This window comes from Carettochelys insculpta, chromosome 21 (assembly GCF_033958435.1).
Source record: "Carettochelys insculpta isolate YL-2023 chromosome 21, ASM3395843v1, whole genome shotgun sequence".
In the NCBI taxonomy this organism is placed as follows: Eukaryota; Metazoa; Chordata; order Testudines; family Carettochelyidae; genus Carettochelys; species Carettochelys insculpta.
In genome coordinates this window covers 21,188,481-21,213,866 of record NC_134157.1, presented here as the reverse complement: position 1 = coordinate 21,213,866, position 25,386 = coordinate 21,188,481, and the positions used below count along the sequence as shown (strand labels likewise).

Here is a 25,386-nt window from a genome sequence, read left to right as displayed (position 1 = left end):
CAGCTCCTACTGGCCAGTTTCCAACCAAAGGAGGCTGCAAGATTGTGCTGGGGGTGGGAGCAGCATGTGAAGCCCGTCCCTGGGGGCTGGCAGCAGGCAGAGAGCACAGGGCTCTTGCGGCCAGCTGCTTTGAGTGGCATGGGCGGAATGGAAGGCCGGCAGCCAGCCCCAGGCTCCTGCGGGGCTATGGGATGGGGGTGGGCTGCGTCCGGCCCAGCAGCCGTATCTTGCCCACCCCGGTCTAATGCAGAGGAAGTTAGCAGCACGGGACACAGCTGCCTTTGCTGCCTGAGCGCTCCTTGGTGGGACTAAAATGGCCCTAGGTCCCTCTGCACAAGGCTTGGCCACCTGTGACTGCCCAGTGGCCGACCTGTAGCAACTTGGACCTCGGTCCAGCTCCGGGGATCACCCATGTTGCGGACTGCCCCCTTTGCAGAGAGGCCAAGGACGGCATTCTCCCCAGACCCTGCTCCTGCTTCCTTCTAGATTGGTGCCAATGCTCCCCTGGACCATGCGGGCACCGGCCCTGCTGGCTGCGGCCCACACAGGCTGGCTCTCGTCCAGGCTGCCTGGCAGTGAACGCGCACGCCGCATACAACGAGCCCGCACTGCAACTTCCTTTGAGACCAAACCCCAGGCCTTTCCCACAACTTACTTGGCGAAGTTGGCGAGGTTCTGCGTGACCTTGGCGATGAGGGTCAACGTGCGTGCCGTGCGGTCATCGGGGTACTCCTGCAGCAGGTTGAAGAGGGAGGGAGACATGATGGCCGGGCAGAGGAAGCGGAGGAACAAGGAGGCGCTGATGAGTCGCTCGCTGATGTCGGGCCGCCCGCGGTTACTGCACTCTTGTCTCCAGGAGGCAAACACCTCTTTGAGTTCCCGCGGGAAGACGCTGCAATGAGAACCCCCGGGTTGTAAATGGAGAGTTAGGAACTGAGTCTCTGATTTCAGAGTCAGGAGCAGATGGCAAGTCCTGACGGGAAAGTCAGACAACCGAGTGTAACAACCTGTTTCTCCAGGGGGCGTGATCCTTGCTCCTCCAGCCCTACAATTAGAGGCCCCCGTTTCCTGAGCTGAAAGAATAACTCCATTAACCCGTAGCAATAACTGGCCCTTATCCTCTTCTGTGGAGCTGCCGCTAGAAGGGGACAGGCGGCCTCACTGAACCAGCAGGTTACGCACAAAGAGTTCTGGTTGCCTCTGGAACATGCAAGAGACACAGCTTAATCCAGCAGGCAGAGTTAGCCCCACTGAAGCTGCTGGAAGCCAAACGTGCAGAAAGAGCAGGCTCGTAACAGCCTTCAGGTACATCCCTCCTGGGATCCTGGCAGCCGGCCCAGGGCTCCATTCAGGTGTCATTCCCATGGGATTTACAAAGGCCTAACAAGAAAAAAAAGTATCACTGCAGCTTTTTACGTTTCAGCCACGAGAACTGCTTGTACTGGGACTGCAACATTCCCAACTTGGGCCACAAACCCAAACGAGAGCCTTGTACTGGAGCCCGAGCCCTGGGAACAGAGCCCGCAAGGTGTCACTGCCAGGAGAGGAGCGTAATGTAAACCGACCCACTGGCAAAGACCCAACACTGTCCAGCCATCGACTCATTCCCGTCTCCCCAGCATGGGTGGGAAATATCCCCAGCCGCATTCTGCTGGGTGGAAACAGGCCCAGAGGTGAAGGGACTTCCCCAGAGGCACACAGGGAGGCAGCAGTGGGGCCACCATTTGAGCCTCAGGGGTTTTGGCACCCAGCCATACACAATCTAGTGGATCAGGCGACGTCACAATGCTCTTACGTGCAGGGCCCTTGCTCCCGCTGCGCAGAGGGTGGGGGCAGTGGTGTGGCACAGGGAGTTAATGCACCGGCATTTGGATCCAATTCTGCTCTAGGAGACTGGTGTAAATCCAGAGGAACTGCTTGGAAGGCACTGAAGTTACTCCTGGTTTACACCAGTGTAACTCAGGACAGACTCCACCTCATTCATCCTGAATCCCAGGCAAATGCACTTGGGATCAACATGTGACTTCTGGCTCCCCGGGCAGGAGGGCAGTTATCACCAACGCCTCTTTCACCCGGTTCTCCTTCTCCCCTCCCCACTGCCAGCTTCCTGCCTTATCCTGTTCCCAGCCTGGTTTATTTACTCAGCTGGATACAGGCACCGGACCAGAGGGGAGAGGCTGGACAATGGGTCTGCACAGCTGCCCTGGCCACGCCCCACAGGAAGCTGCCCTGCGTCGGAGCAGGCTCTTTGTTTAAAAGCAAACCAGCCCAAGCCCCTGGGTGGAAGGAGCAGCCCCCCAGGGTTTGCAAGCACCACCTGTTAGCGAGCAACCAGCTCAGAGGGAAGCGTCCCAGGTCCTTGGCTGGGGACAAGCTATGTCGACAGCAAGAGGCAACAGCTTCTGTCCTTCCGTGGCCACTAACCACTCTGTTTGGCTAGGCCGAGCACGCGCTCATCAGGGCCTGGAAAAGCCAAACTGTCCTGCCCCCATGCCCCGCACTGAGACCCCAGCGCAGGGCAGGGAGGGTACTCCACATCAGATGGCTGCCACTCTCATTGGATGGGTAGCTTCAGCTTCCCCGTCCCACCCTGGCAGAGTGGGCTGGGGAGTAGGGATCAATGCACCCTCTAATCTTTCCCATGCACACATGGAACTTTTCCTCCACATGCAGAACACGTTTTATGCACCCCGAGGCATGTGGGGACGTGCAACACCGACAGAAACACAGAACCTGGCCAGGAGCCCTCTGCTCATCAGCCGGACGGCCCTGGAATTTCTCCTGCCCATCGGCACAAGCGGCCAGGGTGGAGGGAACCTGGGTCAGAGCCCGGCCTGTTCAGCACATTTGGGATGTTTCATTTTTCTCTGCTCAGGGAATGACCGGGTCCTGTCTGGCTCTCCACCACGCATCTCCCCACCCTACACAGCCCCCTTCACTCCTGAGATCAATACCCCCTTTCCTTCCACACCAGGCACCAGCACAGCCTTGCTCTGACCAGCAGGTATCCGGGGGCTACTCAACAGCTCCACCATTCCCCTTAGCTAGGAAGGGATCAGGTGGACACGCTGAGCGGAAGAGCAGCTGTCGGCAGACTCTGTCTGTTTCATCTCTATGTCTCTTCCCTTCCCAGCCTGCCTCTCTGTCCCCAGCTCGCTCCCTCCTCCCCATTTTCTTAATACTACTCTGTTTGTCCAACTCTGAAATGCTGATGGCCCCGAAGGAGAACAACAGGTAATTTATGGCCATGTGGACTCCACAGAGGCTGCACACATAAAAAAAATGGCCTTGGCAGAAAGCTGCCTATGGCAGAGATCAGCTTCCAACACTGCCTCTAAAACTCCAGTGCCCCTGCAGATTCCTTACCCCGGCCGTCCAAATCGAAGGGGCCAAGTTACATCGCTTGGCTAAATCCTCCTCTTCTGGCACTAGCTTAATCCCCATAAATGGGCAAAATTCCTTTACTTCCTGGGCACTTGCTGCCGAGTAAGAGGGGAACCCTTTAAGCAAGTGAAGGGTTCAACAATCGGGACAAGTTAGAGAGTTACTGAAAATACCCCCTTTAAAATGTATGCGACAGCAGCACGCAGTAACAGGAAGGGCAGGGAGAGAATCTGAGAGCCTATAGAAGTTTAATTGCGTAATGAGAGCTGGAATTTGGTTAGCAGGGCTTTATGCCATGGAGGGCTCCATAATTTACCCAACAGCCCCGTAACGAGCTTCCGCCAGCTGAAATTCTGCTTACAGTGAAACTTTCCAGATGTCCAAATCATATCATAATTGTACCAATTTTCAGTTATTGTAAGCTGCTTTCCTCCCTCTGCAGCAGCTCCGTCTGCAGCCTCTGCCGCTCTACTTTAAAGGACGATCTTTGCCTATCAGGGTTCCTCGGCCAATCCAAAACACTCATCATCATCATCATCTCAATTCTTCCTCAGGAATCAGTAAACATCGAGGCCCTGAATACAGCATCCCGGCTGCTTCAGCCTCTTCCTGAAGGGACCCATCTCCCCGCTGACATCTGCGCATCTCTTTTCTAATCTATTTTTACACTGACCTTTAGTGGCACCTCAGTTATTTTTAGCCAGAAATGAATTCACACAACAATAATCTGCATCGCTGCCTCCTTTCAGCTGTGATTTGCCAGTGACTGGAGACACCAAGAGTCACTGAGTGAAGCAGAAAAGTGCGATTCCCATGGCCATGAGAGTGGTTCAACCGGCCCACAGGAAGGCTGCTTAGAAATGCATCTGCCCTTTTTGCTTCTCCAGGGTAGAGAAAGGAGGTCTGAAGTGAGGATGTATTTGGTGCTTGTTCTGTCCCTGGGAAACAGCAACTGTATTCCTTGCTGGACTTGCCGAAGGGCCTATAGGATCTCCTGGGAGAACATCCAGTCAGATTTTTCACACCCTAACGGAAGGGCTGCGAGATGAATCTTTAGCAGAACTTCCTTTCTCCAAAAGGATCACGATCATTCATATTAAACCAGCATTAATAAAAACCCAGGGACTGAAGTGGTCTGAGAAAAACGTTTTCTATTTGCTCAGCTTTCATTTGCCAGTTGGGTGATGTCACCAGGACCCAAATCTCTCACACATAGAAAAGGAGGGCCAGAAATGAAGGCAGGAGCTCGCTCAGGCCCTGCTCTATCTACCACAGCACCATCGAAGAGCCCAAGTCCAACTCTTTTTCCTTTGTGGGGCACCATGGACAGGCCCCAAGGAGTTGTGGCTCCTAGTTTTGTGCTCTGAATACCAGAAACCACTTTGTATAGAAAAGCACCACCACAAACTGAATCCCTGTGAAGCCAGCTGAGACCAGCACAGGCCCTCAGTGTTTGTCTGCCCAAGCTGGGTCCAACCAGCCCTCCGAATGCCGTGGGCCTGTCACTTCCTAGCTGAGAAGCTGCTGCCAAGCACGGCCTGGGATTCCAGGCGGGAGCCCCGTGCACGTGCAGTGAGAACCTCCCTGGCTGCTGTCCCAAGCTGCTGCGGAGGCAGAGCAAGAGGCTCCTCTACTAGCCTGCACGACACTGAGCCACCGGGTGCTCGAGAGAGAGAAACAGGGCAATGACCATTGTCATCTCTGTGTCCTGCAGCCCAAGCACCTCCCACGTCAGTGCTGCTTCCTTAAGGGCACGGTTAGTACCTTCAGCTCCACCTGCTACGCCGAGGACTCCTCCGCTCATGTGACTTCTGACAGGAGCAGAGACGGACAAGATTGAGGTGATCTCCAGTCCTGACGGGAGCAGGAGCGAGCCCAGGGGAGGATACGACAAAGAGCAACACAATGCCGCACTTGGTTTTAGCCTGCAGTCTCTGAACGGGTGGTTAGGGGTTCCGGTGGGAATCGGTGCGTGCATTGGCCCAACTTCAGGTCTGATTAGCAGCGGTGGGGTCCCACCTGCTAAGCTCAGGTCTCATGGGGAATGGTGTATCTTGGTTCCTTGCTCACCTGCCCTTGCCCAGTTGCATGTGCATGTGTAACTGCCCACAAGCAACCTCAAATGTGGGACCTCTGGAGCTCACGTCAGGCACCTCTACAGCCTGAGCTAAAGACCACGTGGCTGTCAGCTTAGGCTATAGAGGACACTTACTCTTTCCGTGTGAGGTGCTCTACGTACCACTACAAAGGAGTTAACCACACATAGGTGTGCGGGTTACATGTGTATCACCCTGGGCATCAGCCCTGGCTGCCACTAAAAATGCTAGAGAAGAATCACCAAATGAAGGGACGCCACTCGCCTCCCCATGGGAAAGACATTAAAAGCAATGCCATGCTGCCGCCTCGTTTCATGGAACAACTTGTCCTGTTCTCCCACTGAGGACCCTGCGGAGGAGGGCAGATTCCACCCCTGAGCAGACAGGGGGCACACAGAGCTGGGCAAAACAGGATTTTCCCCATGGAGAAAAAATATGAATTTTCCTGAAGTGAAGCAAGTTTTTGCAATGCACCGGTTGCTGCAAAACGGGCACCTTTTTACAGCCAGGCCCACCCTCATTCTCTCCCCTGCAAGACCCCAGGGTGCCCAATAAGCAGCGGTGAATGTTTGCAGTGTGCACATGGAAGGAAGAAGTGAAATTACCTTCTGCCTCCCTACACAGCATCCCAAAGGTCCTGCTTCTGCTCATTTGGATACTTCACTCCCCGATGGGCTGGTGTCCCAGGTCAGCCTCCCAGCTGAAAAGGAGAACTACCACTCCCAGCAACCACTGAGGGCATCTGCCACCTCCAGGGCTCTGTGCATAGCTGCCTTTCATCACTAGAAGAAAGGACAATGCAAAACAGCCCGAGCGCTGCGACGGTACCGTCCCCACCTAGAGCAGTCCCGGAGAAGCACAAGCAGGGTGAGGAGGGCGGTTGGGATACTGACCAGTAAGAATTGATGATTTTGCAGAAGGCCAGCTCACAGCACATTTTCAGGTTGCTCTGATGTTCAGGAAGGTCTGAAGATGAGCACTTACTGGGGTCCACCTCACAATTCTCATCTGATTCGTACAGAGCTTTGATGAACTCCCCTACAAGACAGACAGACAGACAGCGATGATCTTTGGTGGCAAGGTAGAAAGGCTCACAAGCCCCAGTGGGTAAGGGTTTAATCCGAGCCCTGGCCTGTCAGGAGGGTGATGAAGAGTGGGACCATAACGCAAGAGAAGGGATCCCAAACCTATCCCTGAGGTTTCTCCTCCCTCCTGTCAAAGAGCCTGTAAGGTGTCTGCGGATTCAGACCCACTGTTCTGAGCAGGGAGAGGGATAGTTCGGTGCTTTGATGACTGGCCTGCTAAACCCAGGGTTGGGAGGTCAATCCTTGAGGGGGCCATTTAGGGATCTGGGGCAAATAGATTTAAAAAAAGGGGGGGATGGTGCTTGGTTCTGCCAAGAGGGCAGGTGACTGGACTCCATGACCTTCCAAGGTCCCCTCCAGCTCTCTGAGACGTATTTCTCCAGACGTTTTGTTTTTGTCAGGAATTCTTTGTTTACAGAAACAGCAAGAAGTCCTGTGGCCCCTTCTAGACTAACAGATGTTTTGGAGCATGAGCTTTCGTCTGACGAAGCGGGTCTTTGCCCACGGAAGCTCATGCTCCGAAATATCTGTTAGTCTAGAAGGGGCCACAGGACTAGTTGCTGGTTTTGAAGATACAGACTAACTCGGCTCCCTCTCTGATACTCGTTTACAGAGCAACACAAGCGATCCGGGAGGAAAGGGTCTGACACCTGGCGTGGTGAGTGCTATTCCTCAGTGCCAGGGACCTGTCCAGGGTTCCCTGTAAGCTGGTCGCTAGGCTGGCCTCCAGCAGAGCACCCCCAGCCACCCACAGTGCGCAGCCTGTGCTCCTATTGGTGGCGCAGCCGCCAACACTTCAGTGCACATAAAATATATTCTGCCTGTGGATGGACAAAATGAGCGGGAGCCCTGGCCCCGCCCCCAGACCGTTACACTGCAACTCCCAAAAGACAACTTTCCTAGGGAGCAACCGGCCCTAATTTCCTGCAGGACGGTGCTCGTTTGGCCAGGGCACTCCCGGGGGCTCCACTGGCAGCCAGGGTGTCACCGGAGCCCCCTCCTCCCAGAGCGATTTGACAGGGCAGGACTCTCCTCCTTTCCCTTCGCTCCCGTTTGTCAGCGTATCACTCACTGCACATCCCCGTGCGACACACTACAGGCCTGAGTCCCCCTCCCTCACGTGCACCATTTGCCCCTTGCGTACAGTGGCCAGCGTGTGCCATTTCCACGGGGGGGTGTTTTACCCTCATTTTGCACATGGGCAGCAGCAGGCAGAAAGTGCGAGGCAGTGGGAGAGTCAGCCCCTCTGGCCCAGCTAGCACGCAGGACAGTCCCAGGTGACATGGTGGGGACACAGGGGAAGGACCCTAATGGAGACCCAGGCAGGATTTGTCTGCTTCTCTCCATCCGCAGGCTGTGCAGGACTGGCGGCCAATGTGGACGGAGCAAAGCTCCCTGGGAAGGAGGCATCTGGTTGGGCTCGCTGTCCCAGGAGAACCACCTGTGCTAGCAGCTGTGTGCTCCGGGGTCTGCTCCTGCACAGTGCAGATGGGTTTACACAATGAACCAGCGTGAGTTCTGGGAAGAGGTTCGGTTTCACAACCCGTTTGCACATCCGACAATGGCTTGGCCAGCTCTGTCCTGCGATCTCTCCCTTCTATTGTAATGATCTACCAGCGAGCGTGGGCAGTGTATTTCCCGCTCAGCTGGCCAGCCAGTTTTTGGGACCTCTGTTTGCTCCAGGGGATGCCTGTGTGTTTATCCTGCCCCATCCCTTCCGATACTGCACAGTTTTCATGCAGGCAGTGGGCAGGTGTTACCCTGCACACAAAGATGGAAATATCTACCAACACCCTGCTTCCCTGAACAGCTGCTGCAGCGTTCCCTGACACCAGCCTGGGGCTGGGGGAATATGTGCATTCCAGCCCTGGAAATTCTAGCCCTTCGTTAATCTCCTGACTTTGGAGCCTTTTTAAAGGTAATCTTCTTTCTGACTTGGCTTCAGCCAGACATCATTAGTCAATAGAAACAAACAATATCCCTTTTTCACTCTCCTGAGGTTGGCCGGTCAGATTGAAATGGCCTGAAAATTCTTTGTCCTGATCTCTACTATTTTAATCTGGGACTTCCACTTTTTGGCATTAACAGTCACCTCCCTGCTAATGTTATGTGACTCTGTTGCCAGGCTCTCGCTAGGAAATTAGAAAGGAACGAACAGCTGGATAGACAGGGACAGGGTACGAACGTGCATGAGGCCTGACAATGGACCCAGCGAGCCCTTGATCATGTCTCTGGCTGAGTTCAGCAGATTCTGCCTCAGAGTAAGGCAATCCACAGCAACCCCCACTACACCAACCATTGTGCTGTGCTGCTCACGTGGGACGTGACCTGACCTTCCACAGACAATCAGCTGTTGCTCTGAAGCAGAAGCCATAATTATCATTCTCCTGGAGGCTTTGTGACACAGCGTGGAACGTAACAGCCACAACTCAAACTGGTGAGCTCTGATCTGACCCGTCAGTGCGGTAACGAGCACCGGCGAGGTCAGATCGGGACCGCGGGCTTGCTCTTGGGGAGGAAGGCTCCACAAGCCTGGGTGACACGGGGCAGGCACGCATGGGGAGCACATACTATGATAGCGGACACAGGGCACAACACAATTTCAAGCAGAAATTTGCTTTCCCCTCTGAAAGCAGGTTAATGGTTAGGTCACTCAGCAGTGACACTGAGGTGTCTCCACAGACAGGTGTGGGAGCTCGGGGTGCGGCAGCTCCCCTCAGTTTTTATGTGGTCCCATTTGCAACACCACACCCAGGGTCCTCACACTGCCTGTCCAGCGCCTGGGACTCCTCTCCCGACCCTGCACCCACAGCCCTGGCTGCTGCCCTGTGCCCAGGGATCTGCTCCCGGCCATGTGTGTGGGCTGCGGGGCCCTGGCTGCCACCAGACCCCCACCCTGGGCTCTATTCCCAGCCCTGAATGCGGGGCCCCCTCTGCCTCTGGCCCTGCACTGGGGATCTGTACAGTGGTCCTGGTCTGGGCACACAATGCTGGGATTTGTAGTCTCCCAGGCTGCACCCTTACCCCAGGCTGCAAACTGCTCCATTTCATACAATGAACACGCAGACCTTGAGCCCCAACAAAATGCCAGCACAGCTTTTGGCTGGGACAAGTTTTGATGTCCCTGATATAATTAACAGCAGCCAGTGCTGAGTGAAGGGAGAACACCAAGGACCACAGAGATGAAGGTGTTTTGTGGGAGAGATCCAACCATCCCACCCCAGTTCCTGCCTTCACATACCTAAAGCGTCCTGTAAGTACTTCTGGCCCACCAGCTTCAGGTACTCCTCGATGGCTTTGGTGGCCAGCGTGTTCTCGCGGAAAATGAGATGTTCATTTTCACCACAGCGATCAACTTCGGACATCATCAGGTCTGTCAAGAAGTCCTGAAAAGGAAAGCTCATGGTGGGTTAACACGTACTGTCAGTGGCATGTACGTCCATCAGCAGAGAACACGCAGACCCTGTTCTCCATGGGGCTGTCACACGTATCAGGTGCCACTGCAGTCCTTGAAATCTCTGACCTTCTTCTGCACATATCAGCCATGTCTTTACTGACCCCTTCAGCTCCCAACAGAGGAGACTATAGTGCACCAATTAGCCACCTGGAAAACAAGCCATTCTAACCCTACTTCACCATCCTCTTGACGGAGGGCCTGCTTTTTAAATGGAACCCACAAGGAAACTGCAGAAGAGGAAGACCTCAGACAATGTGGAGAAGATCTGCTGAGACTGAGGGGCAACAACTGGGGCACTCCTGGGGCCAGCTACAAGTTTTGTCCAGGGACAGAGTGAAGTGGAGGAGACTCGTGGCTGACCTATGCTGCACCCGGAGTACAAGGGTTTGAGTCAAGTAAGCCAGCCCAGCCTCCTGGTCTTTGGGGCACAATTTTGTCCATCGTGTTAAATGCAGCTGCAGTGAGACATCTTTCAACAATGCCAGCACAGAGCTAGGCAATGTTAAAATGGTGTTTGTTGTGGCCCATGTTAACAGCTGAAATCCAAGCCCACAATATCCATTGGGATGCCCCAATGTCATATCTACTTTAGTATGCAGGCAAAAATCAGCACAGCCGCGTTCCTGGTGATTGACTCGTTTTCAGTTTAATGCACATGGAATCCAGCTGCTCATTAATCTCTGTTCAGCACAGCAACGTGCCTGGTGAGCAGGGCAAAACACACTGCCAGTGCTGCCTTCTGCATCTGTCAGGGCTGACCTTGAACTGCCAAGTCTGATGGCACATCTGCATTGCAAAGGGCAGCACAGCTGTTTGCTGGAATTCAGAGGTTAGCAGAGGAGTGGGGAGAGGTGAGTCACCTGTTTCCTCATGTGCCCAGCTGAAAAGCCGCTAGGGGAGGCGGGGGACAGTAGTCATTTGCCAGCAGCTATGAATGAAGGTTAAATACGGAACAGGTTTAAATGCTAAAAATGCCCACTGATACTGTTATCCGCACTGCTAAGAACAGATGTTTGGTATGGGATGCTGATTCAGCCCCATACCACTCAGGACTGTGTGTGTTCTAAAAAGCATCCTGCCCCTTCCCAGCCCTTTGACAGTCATTTGGAGGCAGAAGGAATATCAGCTGCCAGATAGCGTGTGAATTACCCACAGCAAACCTTTGACTGTCGTCTCGTGCAGGAGAGAAAAAAATGCTGACGGGTAAATTTACTCATACAGCTGAAGACATTTTTTAAGCTGTCTTCCACTAAAACAAAATCTTATGCTTGGTGATAACTCTTCCCCGAGATAATGAAATTCTCCTGGCTTCAGCTTCCATAAGTATCTGTAAAACACACAGCCCGTTAGCTGGGACATGGATTGTAGAATACAAGGTCCATCTCATAGCTTTGTGCTGCCATTCCCCGAACAAATACTGCACAGTTGATGGGCCAGCAAGGTACACAAGTAACTTTGGAGGCGCTCATGGTTTCTCATGTCCATGAATCTGTCTCATCCGGCCAGCACAGGCATGGCGGCATGATGTCCAGGAAAGCAAATGAATCAGGGCTGCGAGGTTTTCTCCCCTTTGACAAAGTAATGACTCATTCACCTTCCCCCTTCACAGAAAGCACTAACTCTAACCATTCTCCTGTTGCAGAAAACAACACTGCAGACATTGGACAAATAGACCGGGGTGTCACATAACAGTACCACAGGGTGACCTTCAGTCTTGATGCTCAACGTTTCCAGGGACATGGGATCTGACTTCACTTTGGGGAACCACGAAATTGGAGCAAGAGAGGTTTAGGTCGGATATTAGGAAAATCTTCCTAACTGTCACAGTGGCTCAACCCTGGAATCAGTTGCCTAGGGAGGATGTGAACTCTCCATCATTGGGCATATTTAAGAGCAGGCTAGAAAAACATCTGTCAGGGATGGTCTAGAAGGTGCTTGGTCCTGTCATGAGGTCAGAGGACTGAATTTGATGACCTCTTGAGACACCTTCCAGTTCTAGTGTTCTATGATTCTTGTGAAAACCAAATCAAGCCCCATCACCAGCCAGCTGACTCCAAGACCGAGCACTGGGAGAGGGACGGTCCCTTGGACTCGGGTTTCCATCACTGGGAAGGCGGGGTTTCTGATGATCCGAGTGTGTACAGTATTACTCTTGATACTTTCCAAGCCTCAGGCCAGATCATCTCACTGAGGTCTCAACATCCGTCCCAGGAGAGTTTGGAGCGATTCCACTCCTTCACACTTTCCAGTAAGAGGTCACCGATGTCCCGCTGGGGGAGGATGCATGTACACTTCAAGATAACTAAGGAACATAGTGATGCCAGACTGACAGCCCTGGAGCCTGTCATTCTGCAACCACACAATGGACACTCACCAGCATCATGGCACAAGCGCCTCGGATTTGCGGTGCTGCCATGTGTGCCTCACCCCTGGTCTGAGGCTAACCGTCATTCAAGTTCCACACCCCAGCAGTGGCTGCTTGGGCGGCTTTCAAGGGGGGCCATTAGCTCTTGTTGTGGAGGAGTTTGAGTGTAGACACCTGCCCACAAGGAGCTGGGTGAAGACACAGCAACTCATCTCATGTTGGCCAAATGGGGGACACCTCTGTCACTTTCCAACCTGGGTGGAATTTGAACTGGTAACTCAAAAGTGAAGGAACTATGAAGACAGTGAGCCAGTGCCCATCCCAGCCCCAAGTAACTTCATGCTCTGCAGACACGGGACTGCCAGGCCTCTTTCATGGGGGAAAAAAAGGAAAAGAAAAATCCAGGTTGCTTACAAGTACATTTTGCAATTTAAATAAAAGGCAGAATGACTGACAGGGAAGGTGAAGCTGCAAAGTCCGATTCCTCAGCACAGACTGACAGGCGGATGCAGCTCATGTGATTGATGGCCACTGCTTGTTCTCCCCTTGTTAGGAAGATTAGAAGTATTTACAGTCAGTGGAAATAAAGTGGCATCTGGTCGTATTGTAACATCTACCTTCCAAATGCCTTATCCAAAGGCCAGGCACACGTGCCCTCTGTAAGCCATAGGAGCAGTAATTTTGATCGGCATGTAAGGCCAATGCTACTGCTAGTCCTGACTGCATCTTATCAATTAGTTTGACTTTTAGAGAGGGCAGTGAACACAAGTTCGTGCAAATCTTCCATTGCTCACGAGCTGCCGAGTCACTGCCCTGCAAAAGCCAAACACAGAACCAGAGGTCGGTATAACTCCAGCTGGGCCAGTGCCACACCCTCCCAATGCCTGTGCAGTCTGCCCAGCAGTAAAGAAAGTCTGTGCAATAACATGAGCAGCTGAAATAATAAGAACAGTCCCTTGTACCTACTAGCTACTTGGCCGGTATCTCTTCAATCGCCGCAATCGTTTACTCCTCTGTAAGGTGAGTGAATGTTCTACTGCCATAAAAGCAGGAGCCCAGCAAGACATAAACACACAACCGGGCGCGTGACAAGAACATGTGGCACCGAATCATACACCAGTCTCGGTGCAGCTGTGCATGCCACCAGCCAGGCAGGTACAGAATCAATGTTCTGGTAGGGCCATGCGTTATGCGGAACCCTTGGCTCTCTCTGCTACCTGTTCTGGCAGAAGGCCTTCAGATCCCAGTCTGCTAAGGGATGCGTCGACGCAGCCACTCAACACGGTACGTTTGCTTTCCCCAGCATTTCAGCAGCGGCGCCAACACGATTCAAACAGTCCGTCTTTGGCGCAGGGATTGAAAGCTGCGCTCGCTGAATGGCACGGCAGGCTGACACCGTTCTAGCGCTAGAATGAGCAAGACCTTAGCAGCACAGGCTGTTTAATTTACAAATGTGGGGTATGCACGTCCCCTTCTGGAAAAGTCCCACAGGATTTAATAGCAAAACTACCAAGTGGCCTCAACAGGAACCTGGCGACTGACACAAGTCAGCAGAGAACACAAACCTTCCCTGGGAATTTTGAAACCTTCCCGCAGAATCCAACAAAGACCAGTGCCCTGCCAGGTAGTTCTACAGGCTGGTTTCAAGCTCCTTAGACTTTCCACAAAGGTTACAGACAGGCAACAGCAGGCTCACGTCAGGGGAATGGAAAGCGATCAGGCCAGGCTGAAGGGCAGTCCATAAAGCAGAGGCCTTTAGTATACGTAGGGGCCATGCATGTTGCTACACAGCCATGCCCAACTGCCCTGGCCAATTTCACAAGCCCGCTGGATGACAACAGTGACTTTCCCAGGCCTTGTGCTCACAGCACGGGGACCCACGGGCCAGCAGAGCCTTCCCTGCACAGCAGCCTCGATAATAAAAGAAGCTTTTTTTTTTTTTTTTTTTTTTTTTTTAAAAACGTCATTCTGATTACATCTTTGGACAGACAACCTCCCTCCTTTTGGGCCCGGGAAACTCCATAATTCTCTGGCACCCGAGCAGCCATGAATTTCCCCACTCCTTGCTGTTTTCTCTGCCTTCCTCCCCTTGTATCAGAGAATCTGGAATGCAACTTTAAACCCCCAGCTTAAATCCCTTAAGATGCTATCTGTGTAACTCTATCACCTTTACCTTCTGGGGTTTCTCCCTGTGTACGTTTCCGTTCCAAGCAGCCGTTCCGGCTGACACAAGGTGCTGATTCTTCATTAGCAGCTGCTGACCTTGGCTTTGCCTGATTCTCTTTCCTGTCACTTTCCCAACATACTAATTAGCACAGGACCGCTGAGCATTAGAGCTTCTCTTAGCCAAGGGTTTTGCTTTGTTCCCTTCCAACTGAGGACATGGTTGGGAGCCTGAGTAACTGAGTTAACCCTAAGCGCGCAGACCCCAAGCCAGGCTGAGCTCGGAGCTATGATATAAAAGCGAAACTTGGGACCAGGCACCAGGACCATCCATGGGATGTGGGACCCCAGAGCGATCTCTCCACCACAAGCCCCGTCCTCACAGCCTCCCCAAGCCCCGCCCCCTCCCTCAAAATCCCCTCCCTCGGGGGATCACAATGGTGCCTGGAGTGAGGCAGCAGCACAAGCTGCCCACAACCCCCAGAATTCATCAGGGTGAGGGGAGCCAGGGCAACCCAGCAGACTCCTCTGCTTTACCCCGTTGTCCTCCCAGCCCGCTGCTCTTGGCTTCACCGCAGCAGCAGGAAGCAAAGGCCCTGGCCCAGCCTCAGGGTCGCCGCTTCCCGCTGTCACAGTGACGTGCAGCCCAGTGGGCTGGGAGAGGGCTGCAGACGAGGGCAGGCTGCCACCTCACTCCGGCTCCCTCTGCCATGGGAAAGGGGTGTGTGCGTTATTCCTGCACCCGCCCCAAGCCTGGGTGCTGCCTGTAGGACAGTTCACGCACCGTCACAAGGCCCCCCACAGCGCAGGAACTGGGGTGGCTGCCCAGAACCGTCCCACGGGCGAGATGAGATAGGACAGCTCGGTGAGGTGCTGAGGTGCGCGAACAGCAGGGCTGGCCCCTGTCACGTGAATTTTGGTGGCGTCAGCCCAGTTATAGGGCTCATGGAATCCACAACTTGAAGCAAAACTCGGGGTCTGCTGCAGGGTTATTTCGTTACGTCAGTGTCTGGAGAGGTAGTGGAAGGGCTCCAGAGAGTTCTACAAACCTCCTTAAGTGGCTGTTTAATGGCTTTTGCTTCAGACTGGACACAGACAAAGGGATGGAAGCCCAGCTGCTTCACAAACCTTGATCTGCTAAAGAACAGAGATCCAGCGGACCAAAGGCAGGGCCTGTCTGACAGCTGTGCTGCGTGGCTGGTTACCAGTAAAAGTGGCCAGAACTGACCTACCCATCCCCACTTGCCTGGCGCCCTGTTCCCACAACGATGCCGACAGTCCTCAGAACAGATCTCGGAAGAAAGCACAGGCAGGAGTAAAAGGGGCTGAGTGGTCATTGGAACGGTATTTTTCCTGCCTTCCCTCATCACGTCACAATCCTGGAGAAGTGGAAGTGGGACCAGTCTGTTCCCTCCCTTAGTGAAACACATGGGGAACCCCATGAAAGTGGCTCAAGGGGAGAAGGAACCCAGAGCTCCTGGTGCTGCCAGCTTCAGTTAGCAGGGAAGGACCATGCCCCCTTGCAGATCTCCCTCCCCACTCCCCAGCCGCCTGCATCTCTCTCAGCCACCGCTAGCCTGAATTACGTCAGCAGTTTGCTCAGCTGCTGCTGGGGAAGGCCCCCCTCCTGCGACCAGGCCTACATCTTTGTACCTGCCTCATGGTCCTCACTCTGCTACTGAAAGGCTCCTCCTAGGCAAAGGCACGTCCCTGGAGCCAGGGTTTCCTTATTTATCCCCTCAGATAGCCTTGCCTGATGAATTTCAAACACGGCTCCCCCTGCCCCATCTGCCTCAGCCTGGTCTTCCGCCCTAAAGAGAATGTAAAGAGGCCGGAGCTTCTTTTTGAAGGTTAGTAAATGCATCAGCCTCTGCACGTTCGGCAGCTCAGAGCGTTTCACTGGACACAGCTGTCCGGCCCCCAAAGCTTTGTCAGGGAGGTGCTCCAGCAGGGTGTGGAGGAGCCTGGGACATGTAACGCAAAGCACAGCGAGATCGGCTCTGGAGAGAAACACCAGCGGCCCTCGGCCACCCAATGCTCTTCTGCAGCAGGGAGCCGGGTGGCCATGCTAGTGTGGCTCCCCAGGCCTGGACAGAAGAGCCACTCCGCCGGGGAGGAGCATGAGACACAAGAGCGTGCTGGGATGGTGGCTTTGTGACAGGGTCTGGGCCCTGATGCACGACCCTAGGCATGGGGGTGGGCTGCACCTGCCTCAGGCAGGAGGCTGCGAACCCCAAAGTAAAACCGCTGATAAATAACAAGCGAGTCTATCGGCAGCTGCAGCACACAGCTCTGCGGCTTTGGCGCACGGATCAGAAAGAGGGCAGGGCCTCCGCCCCCTGGAAGTGCCAGTCAGTGCTTTGACAGCCTGGAGGGAAGCGCCCTGTTTTATCTAAACCAGTTCGCCTGGAGCTCAGTCAAAGAGCTGCTGCCCGGTCTCTTCCCCTCCCCGCCTCAGTGCTTGTGTCTTTGTCCCCTGGACTGGGGCAGAGAAGGGGTAATATGATCTATCTGGAAATCCAAGCGCCAATGGCCTGTTGCTCCTTGACAGCTGGCAGGCTGGGCCCAGCTGCTAACTACGAGCCCGGAAATTTGGAGAACAGATTGAAAAGTCCACTGTGCAAGAAGCCCCAAGCCCCTCAGAAAAAGCCCCTTCCTCCCCGTGTCAGTAGGCGTGAGGAAGCACGTTCACTGCTAGGCGCCTACAAACCCGCTCAAAATTATGGGAAGAAAAAGCTGCCTCACTAGAGACACGAGGCAGCTAATTCCCTCCTACGCGCAGTAGGTAATTCTGACGCTCCAAGCCTCCAGTCCTCTTTCTGCACCGCAACGGTTACACTCAACCTGTCTCCACCGTGGGAACGTAAAGGAGATGAAGAAACCAGCCCTTTCTGTACAAGCTGTGTTTCAGGTACGGGACTGAGCGCCGCGACAGACAGCTCGTAACTGTAATCAGCAACGGCAAACTTTAATGGGAATGTATAAAATCACTCCTGAAAACAAACAAAGCAGCCAGCATCCCCTCCCCGACTCCCCAAACACACACACTGCAAAGGGACAGGAAACCTTTCCGTATGACCTAATACATTTCTCCTATGTGCCTGTGTGTCCCCCAAAGGATGGATGCTCTGCCTGTCAGCCTGGGCGGGCAGGTGCTCTCCTGCCTGCTTGGCGGGGTAAGGCCCCTTTGGAGAAGTCCCAGTCGGGTTTAATAGGGACAAACCCAGTAGGGCTCTGCAGAGGTTTCTCCCTGCGTCTCTGGAGGCTAATAGGAAACGAGAGCATTTCCACCTGGTTCTGGGGCCACAAGATAGAAGAATTCTGAAGCCAGAGCAAAGGAGCTCCAATGTGTTTGTAGAGCTACACCCTTCTAAGCTTCCTGGGCACATCTCCATGTCTGCTGCAACCCCCGGATGTAAACACGCAGCTGGCCGGCTCTTTGCCATGGGAAAGCACAAGGGTGTTTCTTTGGGAGGCGGGGAGAACAGCAGCATTGCCTAGCAAGAACAGGCCTTTCCAGAGACATGCCAGGCAGCCAAGGTTAAGAGGAGTCCTGCTCCAATTGTCCTCGAGTTGTCTATAACCTCTCCGACCTGGGGAACGTTTACATAAGATCTAACCAGCAGCTTTAAGGGATGCGGTCACAGCTGGACGTGCAGGGGGTTTAAGTAGCCAGCAATGCTAACGAGAGGTGCAGCACTATGCCACCCAGGGGCTCTACAGCCAACAGCCCCGACTGCTGGGCAGACTGACTGTGGAAGATGAAGGTTCTGCACATCACGAGCCCCATGAGTAGGGCCGACTTCACCTTAAGAAGGTTGAACTTCTAAAGGTGACAAGGCTGGCCCCAGAACCTGGCCAGACTCTGCCGGGGTGGAGCAGAGTCTGCTGGGAGCTGTATTAAGGGTTGACGGGGCTTGAGGGCACATGTACTAATGAGCGAGACAAGGCCAGGGAGGGAATATCTGTTACTGGATCCAGTTCTGCTGGTGAAAGAGATGAGCCTGGATGTCAACATAGAGCTCCTTGTCAGGGCTGGGAAAGGTACCTCTGTATGCACGGGCCTGTCGGAAGTGCCCGAATTCGGTGTTTTAGTTGCAGGATAACAAGATGCCCTTTGATGACAGATGCCAATTTGGGAAACAACTGGGCAGTGGCAGAACTGCCTGAAAACAACCCAACCACAGGTTTGCACAAACAAAAATTACATCAAAAACAGGTACAAAGGGCAAATGGCAGCTGCTGCAGTGGGCTGGCAGGGGATGTAGTGACACGTGGGGTTACCACCAGCCACTTCACTGGAAGAAGCTCGCTACTACCAGATGCGAAGAAAACGCTCCACTCTCTAAGCTGGGGCCACTTGCATTCTCTAACCCTGTGTTTTTCAAGGTGCATGGACCTGCCCCAGCCCCGGTCCCTGGAATCTCCCTGTAACAGTTGAGCATGGCAGCAACCTGCAGCCGGATATCTGCCAGGCTGGAAACACTGCAGCCCCGTGGCATTCTCTGCGCAAGGAATATGCTTGGGGTCGAGTATATTTTTAAATTAAACAATACAGAGTCCGGCACTTGTGAGCAAAGCACTGCGTGTCTGGACACAAACGATCGCACACACTGAACTGGATTTGTGTGCGATGGGAGAAGCCGAGTTTGGAGAACAACGACGTTCTGACCCCGTTCTAGGCTTACCTGACAACGGCAAAACGCTTGATTTTTAAAACATGTGGGCAATTTATTGCAAGTCCCTTAAATCCATTTAAAAACATGATGCAAACAAAAGCAGTCAGCTGAGACTGTAAATGATAAAACATGTACAAGACAAAGGCCGGCAGAGACGTTCCGGCAGCAGCTGGGCTCTCAAGCAGCGAACAGCTCTGAGAACACAACCTGAATCTAAATTCTTCTCACAGCACGGTATGGAGCCAGTAATTCCTCGTTAAAGTTCCACAGACGCAGCAGCCATGAGATAATGGCCTGTCTTGTGCCAGCAGCCTCAGGCCAGTGCTTGTGCCGAACTGACCCTCAGTGACAGTTCAGTAAAAACAGACAAAGAAAAGGAACAGAGGTAAAAACATTTCAGCGTCAGTGTCCTGGCAGGGACACTATCTGGCCTGCAATGCTACACAACACCAGCAGAGGGAAGAGTGTTGCTCCCTGTCACGTCTTTTTGGGGACGAGATAACCACCAAAATAAGCCAAAGCCAGACCCTGGCCAAAGCCATCCCTTCACATATGAGAGCTGCCGGGGTGTGGGGGGCGGGGTGGTAGCAGGCCCATGATTTTGCTTCCATGTTTTGTTCAAACGGGGAGCAGCTAATTGTCCAGTTTCTGTTTGGATGTAGCCAGTCTCTTGTGAAATGAGCACCGCGACCTCACGAGAACAGCTGATCTCTCAAGAGTTCTGCCATCTTGGCCTAAATCTTGCGAAAGCTTCTCATGAGCTGTTTGGTGCTTTTGATTCAGCCCCACAACCAAACCCTAAGCCTTTAGTCTAAACCTAATATGGAGGGATTTGGGCTTGTTTAGTTTGCAGAGGAGAAGACTTAGAGGTGATTTAATAGCAGCCTTCAACTTCCTGAAGGGGAGCTCTAAAGAGGAGGGTGAGAAACTGCTCCCAGTGGTGTCAGGTGGCAGAACAAGGAGTAATGGTCTGAAGTTGAAGAGGGAGAGGTGTAGGTTAGATATTAGGAAAAACTACTTCACCAGGTGGGTGATGAAGCATTGGAATGCGTTGCCTAGAGAGGTGGTGGATTCTCCATCCCTTGACGTTTTTACATCCCGGCTGGACAAGGTCCTGGCTGGGATGACTTAGTGGGGGTTAATTCTGCTTGAAGCAGGGGGCTGGACTAGATGACCTCCTGAGGTCCCTTCCAGCCCTGTGATTCTGTGATCCAGACCCTCAGACTGCAGCCGGTCACATTCCTATAAGAGAGATGGGATTGAATTTGTGAGGGAAGCACTAGTTTCTCCTACCCTACACCGCTAATGCCCATGTTGAATGAACAGTGGACTTCCCCAGGGATCTTTACTCATTCCGATGTTCCTTAACTCATATACAGCTGAGATACCTCCCACTTTGACAACAAAGTCCTTAGATGCTGATGATCTCTGCCAGACAGTAGCTAGAAGGACCTGGTGACCAGCCTGATCTTGACTGATGCCTGTGCCACGTACTTTTTAAAGTGGCGATTTAACCTATGTATCCTAAAATCAGAGTCATCTTGTCATCATAAAACCCAGCCAATGGGTTAGCTCCTGGTCAGCAATAGAGTGTTCTGCACCATCAGCCAAATGTTTTGGAATTGCACCCTTCTTACCTGGGGTGAACTTGATAGCTCTCTGCCTTTTCAACCACACTTCGAGGAGATGAGCCACAATCTAGCTGGGAGCTGCACTCACCACAGGCTTGCTGGCAACTCACCAGATGCTAGTGCTGTACCAATAAGGACATCTCTCAATGCCTTGACTTTTCCACCTGCCGACTTCTGCGCAGCAGCACAGGGTTCCAGTTCCCACCGAGCTGGACTCAATGATTGACTCTGCCCTTCACGCCATTACTAATACCACCTGGACAACTCTAGTTTCCAGTGTTCCAGTCCTGGATGTCATCCGTCCCCTGGTGATTAGCTGTGAAGGCAGGCTCCTGGCTGCATTACTGTGCCCATCCAACGAACGAGAGACTACTTCGCAATTTCATCCCAAAGCAACATCAGCGATGCCGGCGAAAGCCAAGATGTCCCTGTGCAGAAATAGCTGGCCCTGTCAGACAGCACGTCAAACAGTCTTTCCCAGGTACAGCAGCAGCGGGTGCTCTGGGACTCAATTTTGAATAGAGGACTTGTTTCTTGGCAGATAGACAAAGCAGATCTAGGTCGCTTAGTCTTCCCAGCTCAGGTCTTGCACAGCCCTTTGAACAAGCACCTGAACCACAAGATCCTTCCTCGTTACAACAGGGTACGTTGGGTTTGAACTCACATCCTCACTTTCTCATTGGGATAATGGGTGGAGGTGCTGCTGTCTCTGGATGATGTGGCCACCGCAGAACGGCTCCATCACTGGCCCCCCAGCACCACCTTGCTTGTGCTGTCAGAAGCCATGTGCTAGAAGCTCATAAAGGGTAAAACGCAGAACAAACAGGGGCCTAGCTGCTGTGCTATCCCCCAGCAGGAATTCTCTATACAGAGGTCCAGCTGCCCCTTCCAGGGTGCAGAGCTGGGCCCCCCTCCCACCTTGCCCTGGTGCCTGTAATGGCTGGCAGCCCCGCTGGAGCTTACAGCCTAACTCAGACAATCCTAGGACACAAAGACGGTCAAAGGGAGGCAACAGGAAGGTAAAGACAGGTGATGTCTGGTGAGCTCACAAGTCACTGGTGGAAGCTGGGGACTGGGGTCAGGCAGAGGGGAGGAGCTGCCAGCATGGGGGCAGGCGGTTAGAAATGAAGCACGTTCAGATGGAGAGAGACCGTTCTAGCCCAGCAGTTCTCAACTAAAGGTACGTGTACCCGTGGGGGAAGGCAGATGTCCTCCAGGTGGTACATCAATTCGTCTAGATATTTGCCTGGCTTTGCAACAGGCTACAAAAAAAGTATTAGCGAAGTCAGTACAAACTAGAATTTCCAACAGTGACTTGTTTACGCGGCTCTGTACACTATGTGCTGAAATGTAAATACAATATTCATCTCGGAATTGACTTATTTTACAATTATATGGAAAAATGAAAAAGCAATTTGTCAATACCAGTCTGCTGTGACACTTCCATATTTCTTTGGCTGATTTTGTAAGCAAGAAGTTTTTAAGTGACGCGAAACTTGGGGGTATGCAAGACAAATCAGACTCCTGAAAGAGGTCCTGTACTCTGGAAAGGTGGAGAGCCACTGTTAAGACACATGAAGCAGCATAATGCACAGGACACAGAGAGCATCACAGCAAGAAGACAGGCGAGCTGCTTGGGGCAGGGACCCGCCTTGTGTTCCAGGTCTCTGCAGCACGCAGCACAAAGGGGACTGGACCCACGCCCAGTGCTTCCACAGTACATAAAATGAACAATAGCGAGTGATGGGTGATGAGATATAGGTGGGGGCAGAGCAGTGCAGAGCCCTAGGAAAAGGACAAGCTATGGAACCCAGGAGTCCTGAGCCCCAGTCCCGGCTGCTAACCGCTAAGGAACAGTTCTCAGGGTCTTCATTGATGGTGGTCATTTCATGCAAGCCTTGGCAGGCCATGTAGTTGACTCCTTTGCTTCTGAGACTTCAGGGAACATCCAATGAGGACTTTAAAACCAGACCCCCAGGTCTCTCTGGGTGTGTGTGTGCAGGGCGGGGGGTGTTCATAGCTTCCTTCCGTGGCACTGAAGGGATCAACCTGTGGACATCTCCAGCAGTGACCTTGCTTACAGCAAGAAAGAGACTAACTGAAGAAACGCTGTGGTCGTATATCGAATTACTACCGACTAGGGAAGGCAGGAAAAACGTCCTGTCTGGGTGGGTAAGCGCTGAATAAACGGCCTAGTGAGGTTGTGAAGTCTCCATCATTGAAGATTTTTAAGAGCAGGTTAGATAAAGACCTGTCAGGGATGGTCAAGCTAACCATGAGTTCTGCCAGGCATGCAGGACTAGATGACCCCTTGAGGTCCCTTCTAGGTCTATGACTCACTGAACAGAACTCACTAGTAGGACCTGTTCCCCTTTCACACCACACATACGGCAACTTCTCTCTGGAGCTGCCACTCCCCATCTCCCTGCTCCCTTTCTGCCAACATTATTATTATGGGCATCAGAGAAGTAGCGGGGAGAAACGCGGTTGGAGCTCGTAAAGCCGACGCAAGGCGTAATTACCCGAGTAGGGCAGCTACCAACTATTATCAGGGAGAGAAACTCTTCATGGGAGCGATCGCACAAGTGCTGCCAATTACATACGCGCTCGTGAAATGGCATCCTGGGGCTGGGAACGGCACCGCGGGGGTGGGGTGGGGTGGCTCTTGCAAGTCATGCAACAGCTCAGTGTGAGGTGCCGCCCTTCTGAGCTGCAGCCCTGGGACTCAGGGCTTCCCTGAGCTGCTGAGCTTCATTCAGAAGACACCAGCTGCTGCCGCCCTCCATGTCATCCATCCAGTGATCAGCACTCTCTGCAGGAAAAGCACCAGGGGATCCAAATTTGCCGCATGGCTGAGTGGCGCTGGCCAAACCCACGTGGGCCGGAAGGGGAGAGGACGGGGCACAAGCAACGTTCCTGCTAATTTTTTTCCATCCAGGGACAGAATAAGTTTTGTTATGTGCACCAAGGTACGGGCAGACGTGCACCACCCATAGAAACACAGGCTGCCGGCTGTGGGTGCTCTGCTAATCAGCCAGGCGGCACCTGAATCTCTCCTGGGTGGCCGCCCAAGTGCTCAACTTACAGGGACACGGCACGAGGTGCAATATGTTGCCAGCAGAATGTTTTCTTACATTGCATTATTTGCACGGACAGAAAGAGAGAGCAGGGAGCAGGCTGGCTCACAAGGTAAGTAAATACTTCTGCATCACTAAACTCCTAAGCATGTATGTTTACCCCTCATTCATTCCTAGCCTGGGAAATGTTTATTCCACACAAACAGCCGGTTAGTTAGAGCTGAGCCTGGGGAGGTTTGTGCTCTACCATCCCTCTTGGGAGGAGCGTTTTGACCTGTTTACATGCTGATAAAACTGGCTCAGATATTGGTGGGCTAGTGAGGAATTCAGGCACTGAGAACATCGTGCTGCTGGTTTAGAAAATTAGAGAGAAAACAGCTGCATTTGAGATCACTGAGAGGCACCTTTTCCTCTGCAGATCTCAAAGCACCAAGATTAAACCCTGCATCTTCCTATCAGGAGATGTTAAGTTTGCTTCCCAGGTGGGGAAACTGAGGAACACAGCAAGTCAATGGGGGAAACCAAAAGTCAAATCCAGCAGCTCCAGCTCCCACCGCTTGTCTAACTGCAGGCCCAGGCCCCCTGGCCAAAGGAAGAACAGTGCTGTCGTCAGACTGAGCTTGTCACCAGTACAATAAGGTCCCAGCAAACTGCACCCATCGCCAGAGCCCATTTAGGTCTGGATACTGTCAGACTCCCTAGAGGGCCGGGGAGGCTCCCGGAACCTCATCCCTTTACCTTTCACTTTGTCAAAATGCCTTTCCCTCTTCTCTCCAGCTGCCTGACATGGCTACTGCTCAGGGCTCTGCAGGCTCCACCTGTGCCCTGCTGGAGACACCTCCCCTCTACCTCAGACACTCACCCACAGAAATGCTGCCCTGGAGTTAGTTGTGGGCTTGTCGTCTCTATTTCCCACTGCCTAAGCTGCGGCATGGGCACAGCTATACAGCCAGGCCCAGTCAGACACCCAGAGGAAGCCAAGCGAGGTGAAAGGCAGGAGGCGGCGCCCTTTGTGACTATGTGGTACATCTCCACTGCGAAAAGGAAGATGCTCCCTTAGCCGAGGATAAAGTAATAATTAAGACAGAGCACCATGGCTTGTAACTCGGCTCAAATTCCAACCCCTCCCCCGAAACTCCCACAGGTTGTCATGTGATCTGCACCGCTGGATTTTCACTCCTGTTTTTAACTCATGCAAATTAAATCCCCCCATCCACCTTTTTTGCAGAGAAACACGCCCTTAGACTGAGCCCGGGGCTTCTCTAGCTTAAGGAGCTGACAGACCCATCATAGGCTGGCCAGCTTTATTGCTAATCACCCCAGAAGCCTCTGCTAAGCAAGCGGCATACAGACAGCACCGAGCTGGTAGTTTTGGCCTTCCTGCTCATCTCTTACTTTAAAAACCCACTGCTGCCTTGTGCCAGGCTGAAAGGCAGTGAGCCAGACTGC

The 25,386-nt window shown here is 53.1% G+C and overlaps 1 protein-coding gene across 10 annotated transcripts in view; it reads right to left on the bottom strand.

Annotated features, from left to right (window-relative positions):
• Positions 1–25,386, bottom strand: part of DAB2IP (DAB2 interacting protein) — a 421,910-nt gene that overhangs the window by 25,949 nt on the left and 370,575 nt on the right. For all 10 annotated transcript variants that reach the window (XR_012648388.1, XM_075015746.1, XM_075015751.1 and 7 more), the window contains 3 exons: positions 9,807–9,951; positions 6,374–6,518; positions 656–892 (listed from right to left, as the gene is read on the bottom strand). Coding sequence is in view for 9 of the 10 variants with exons in the window: in XM_075015746.1 (XP_074871847.1) it covers positions 656–892; positions 6,374–6,518; positions 9,807–9,951 (527 nt within the window). In the remaining variant the exon portion in view is untranslated. The remainder of the gene's footprint in view (positions 1–655; positions 893–6,373; positions 6,519–9,806; positions 9,952–25,386) is intronic.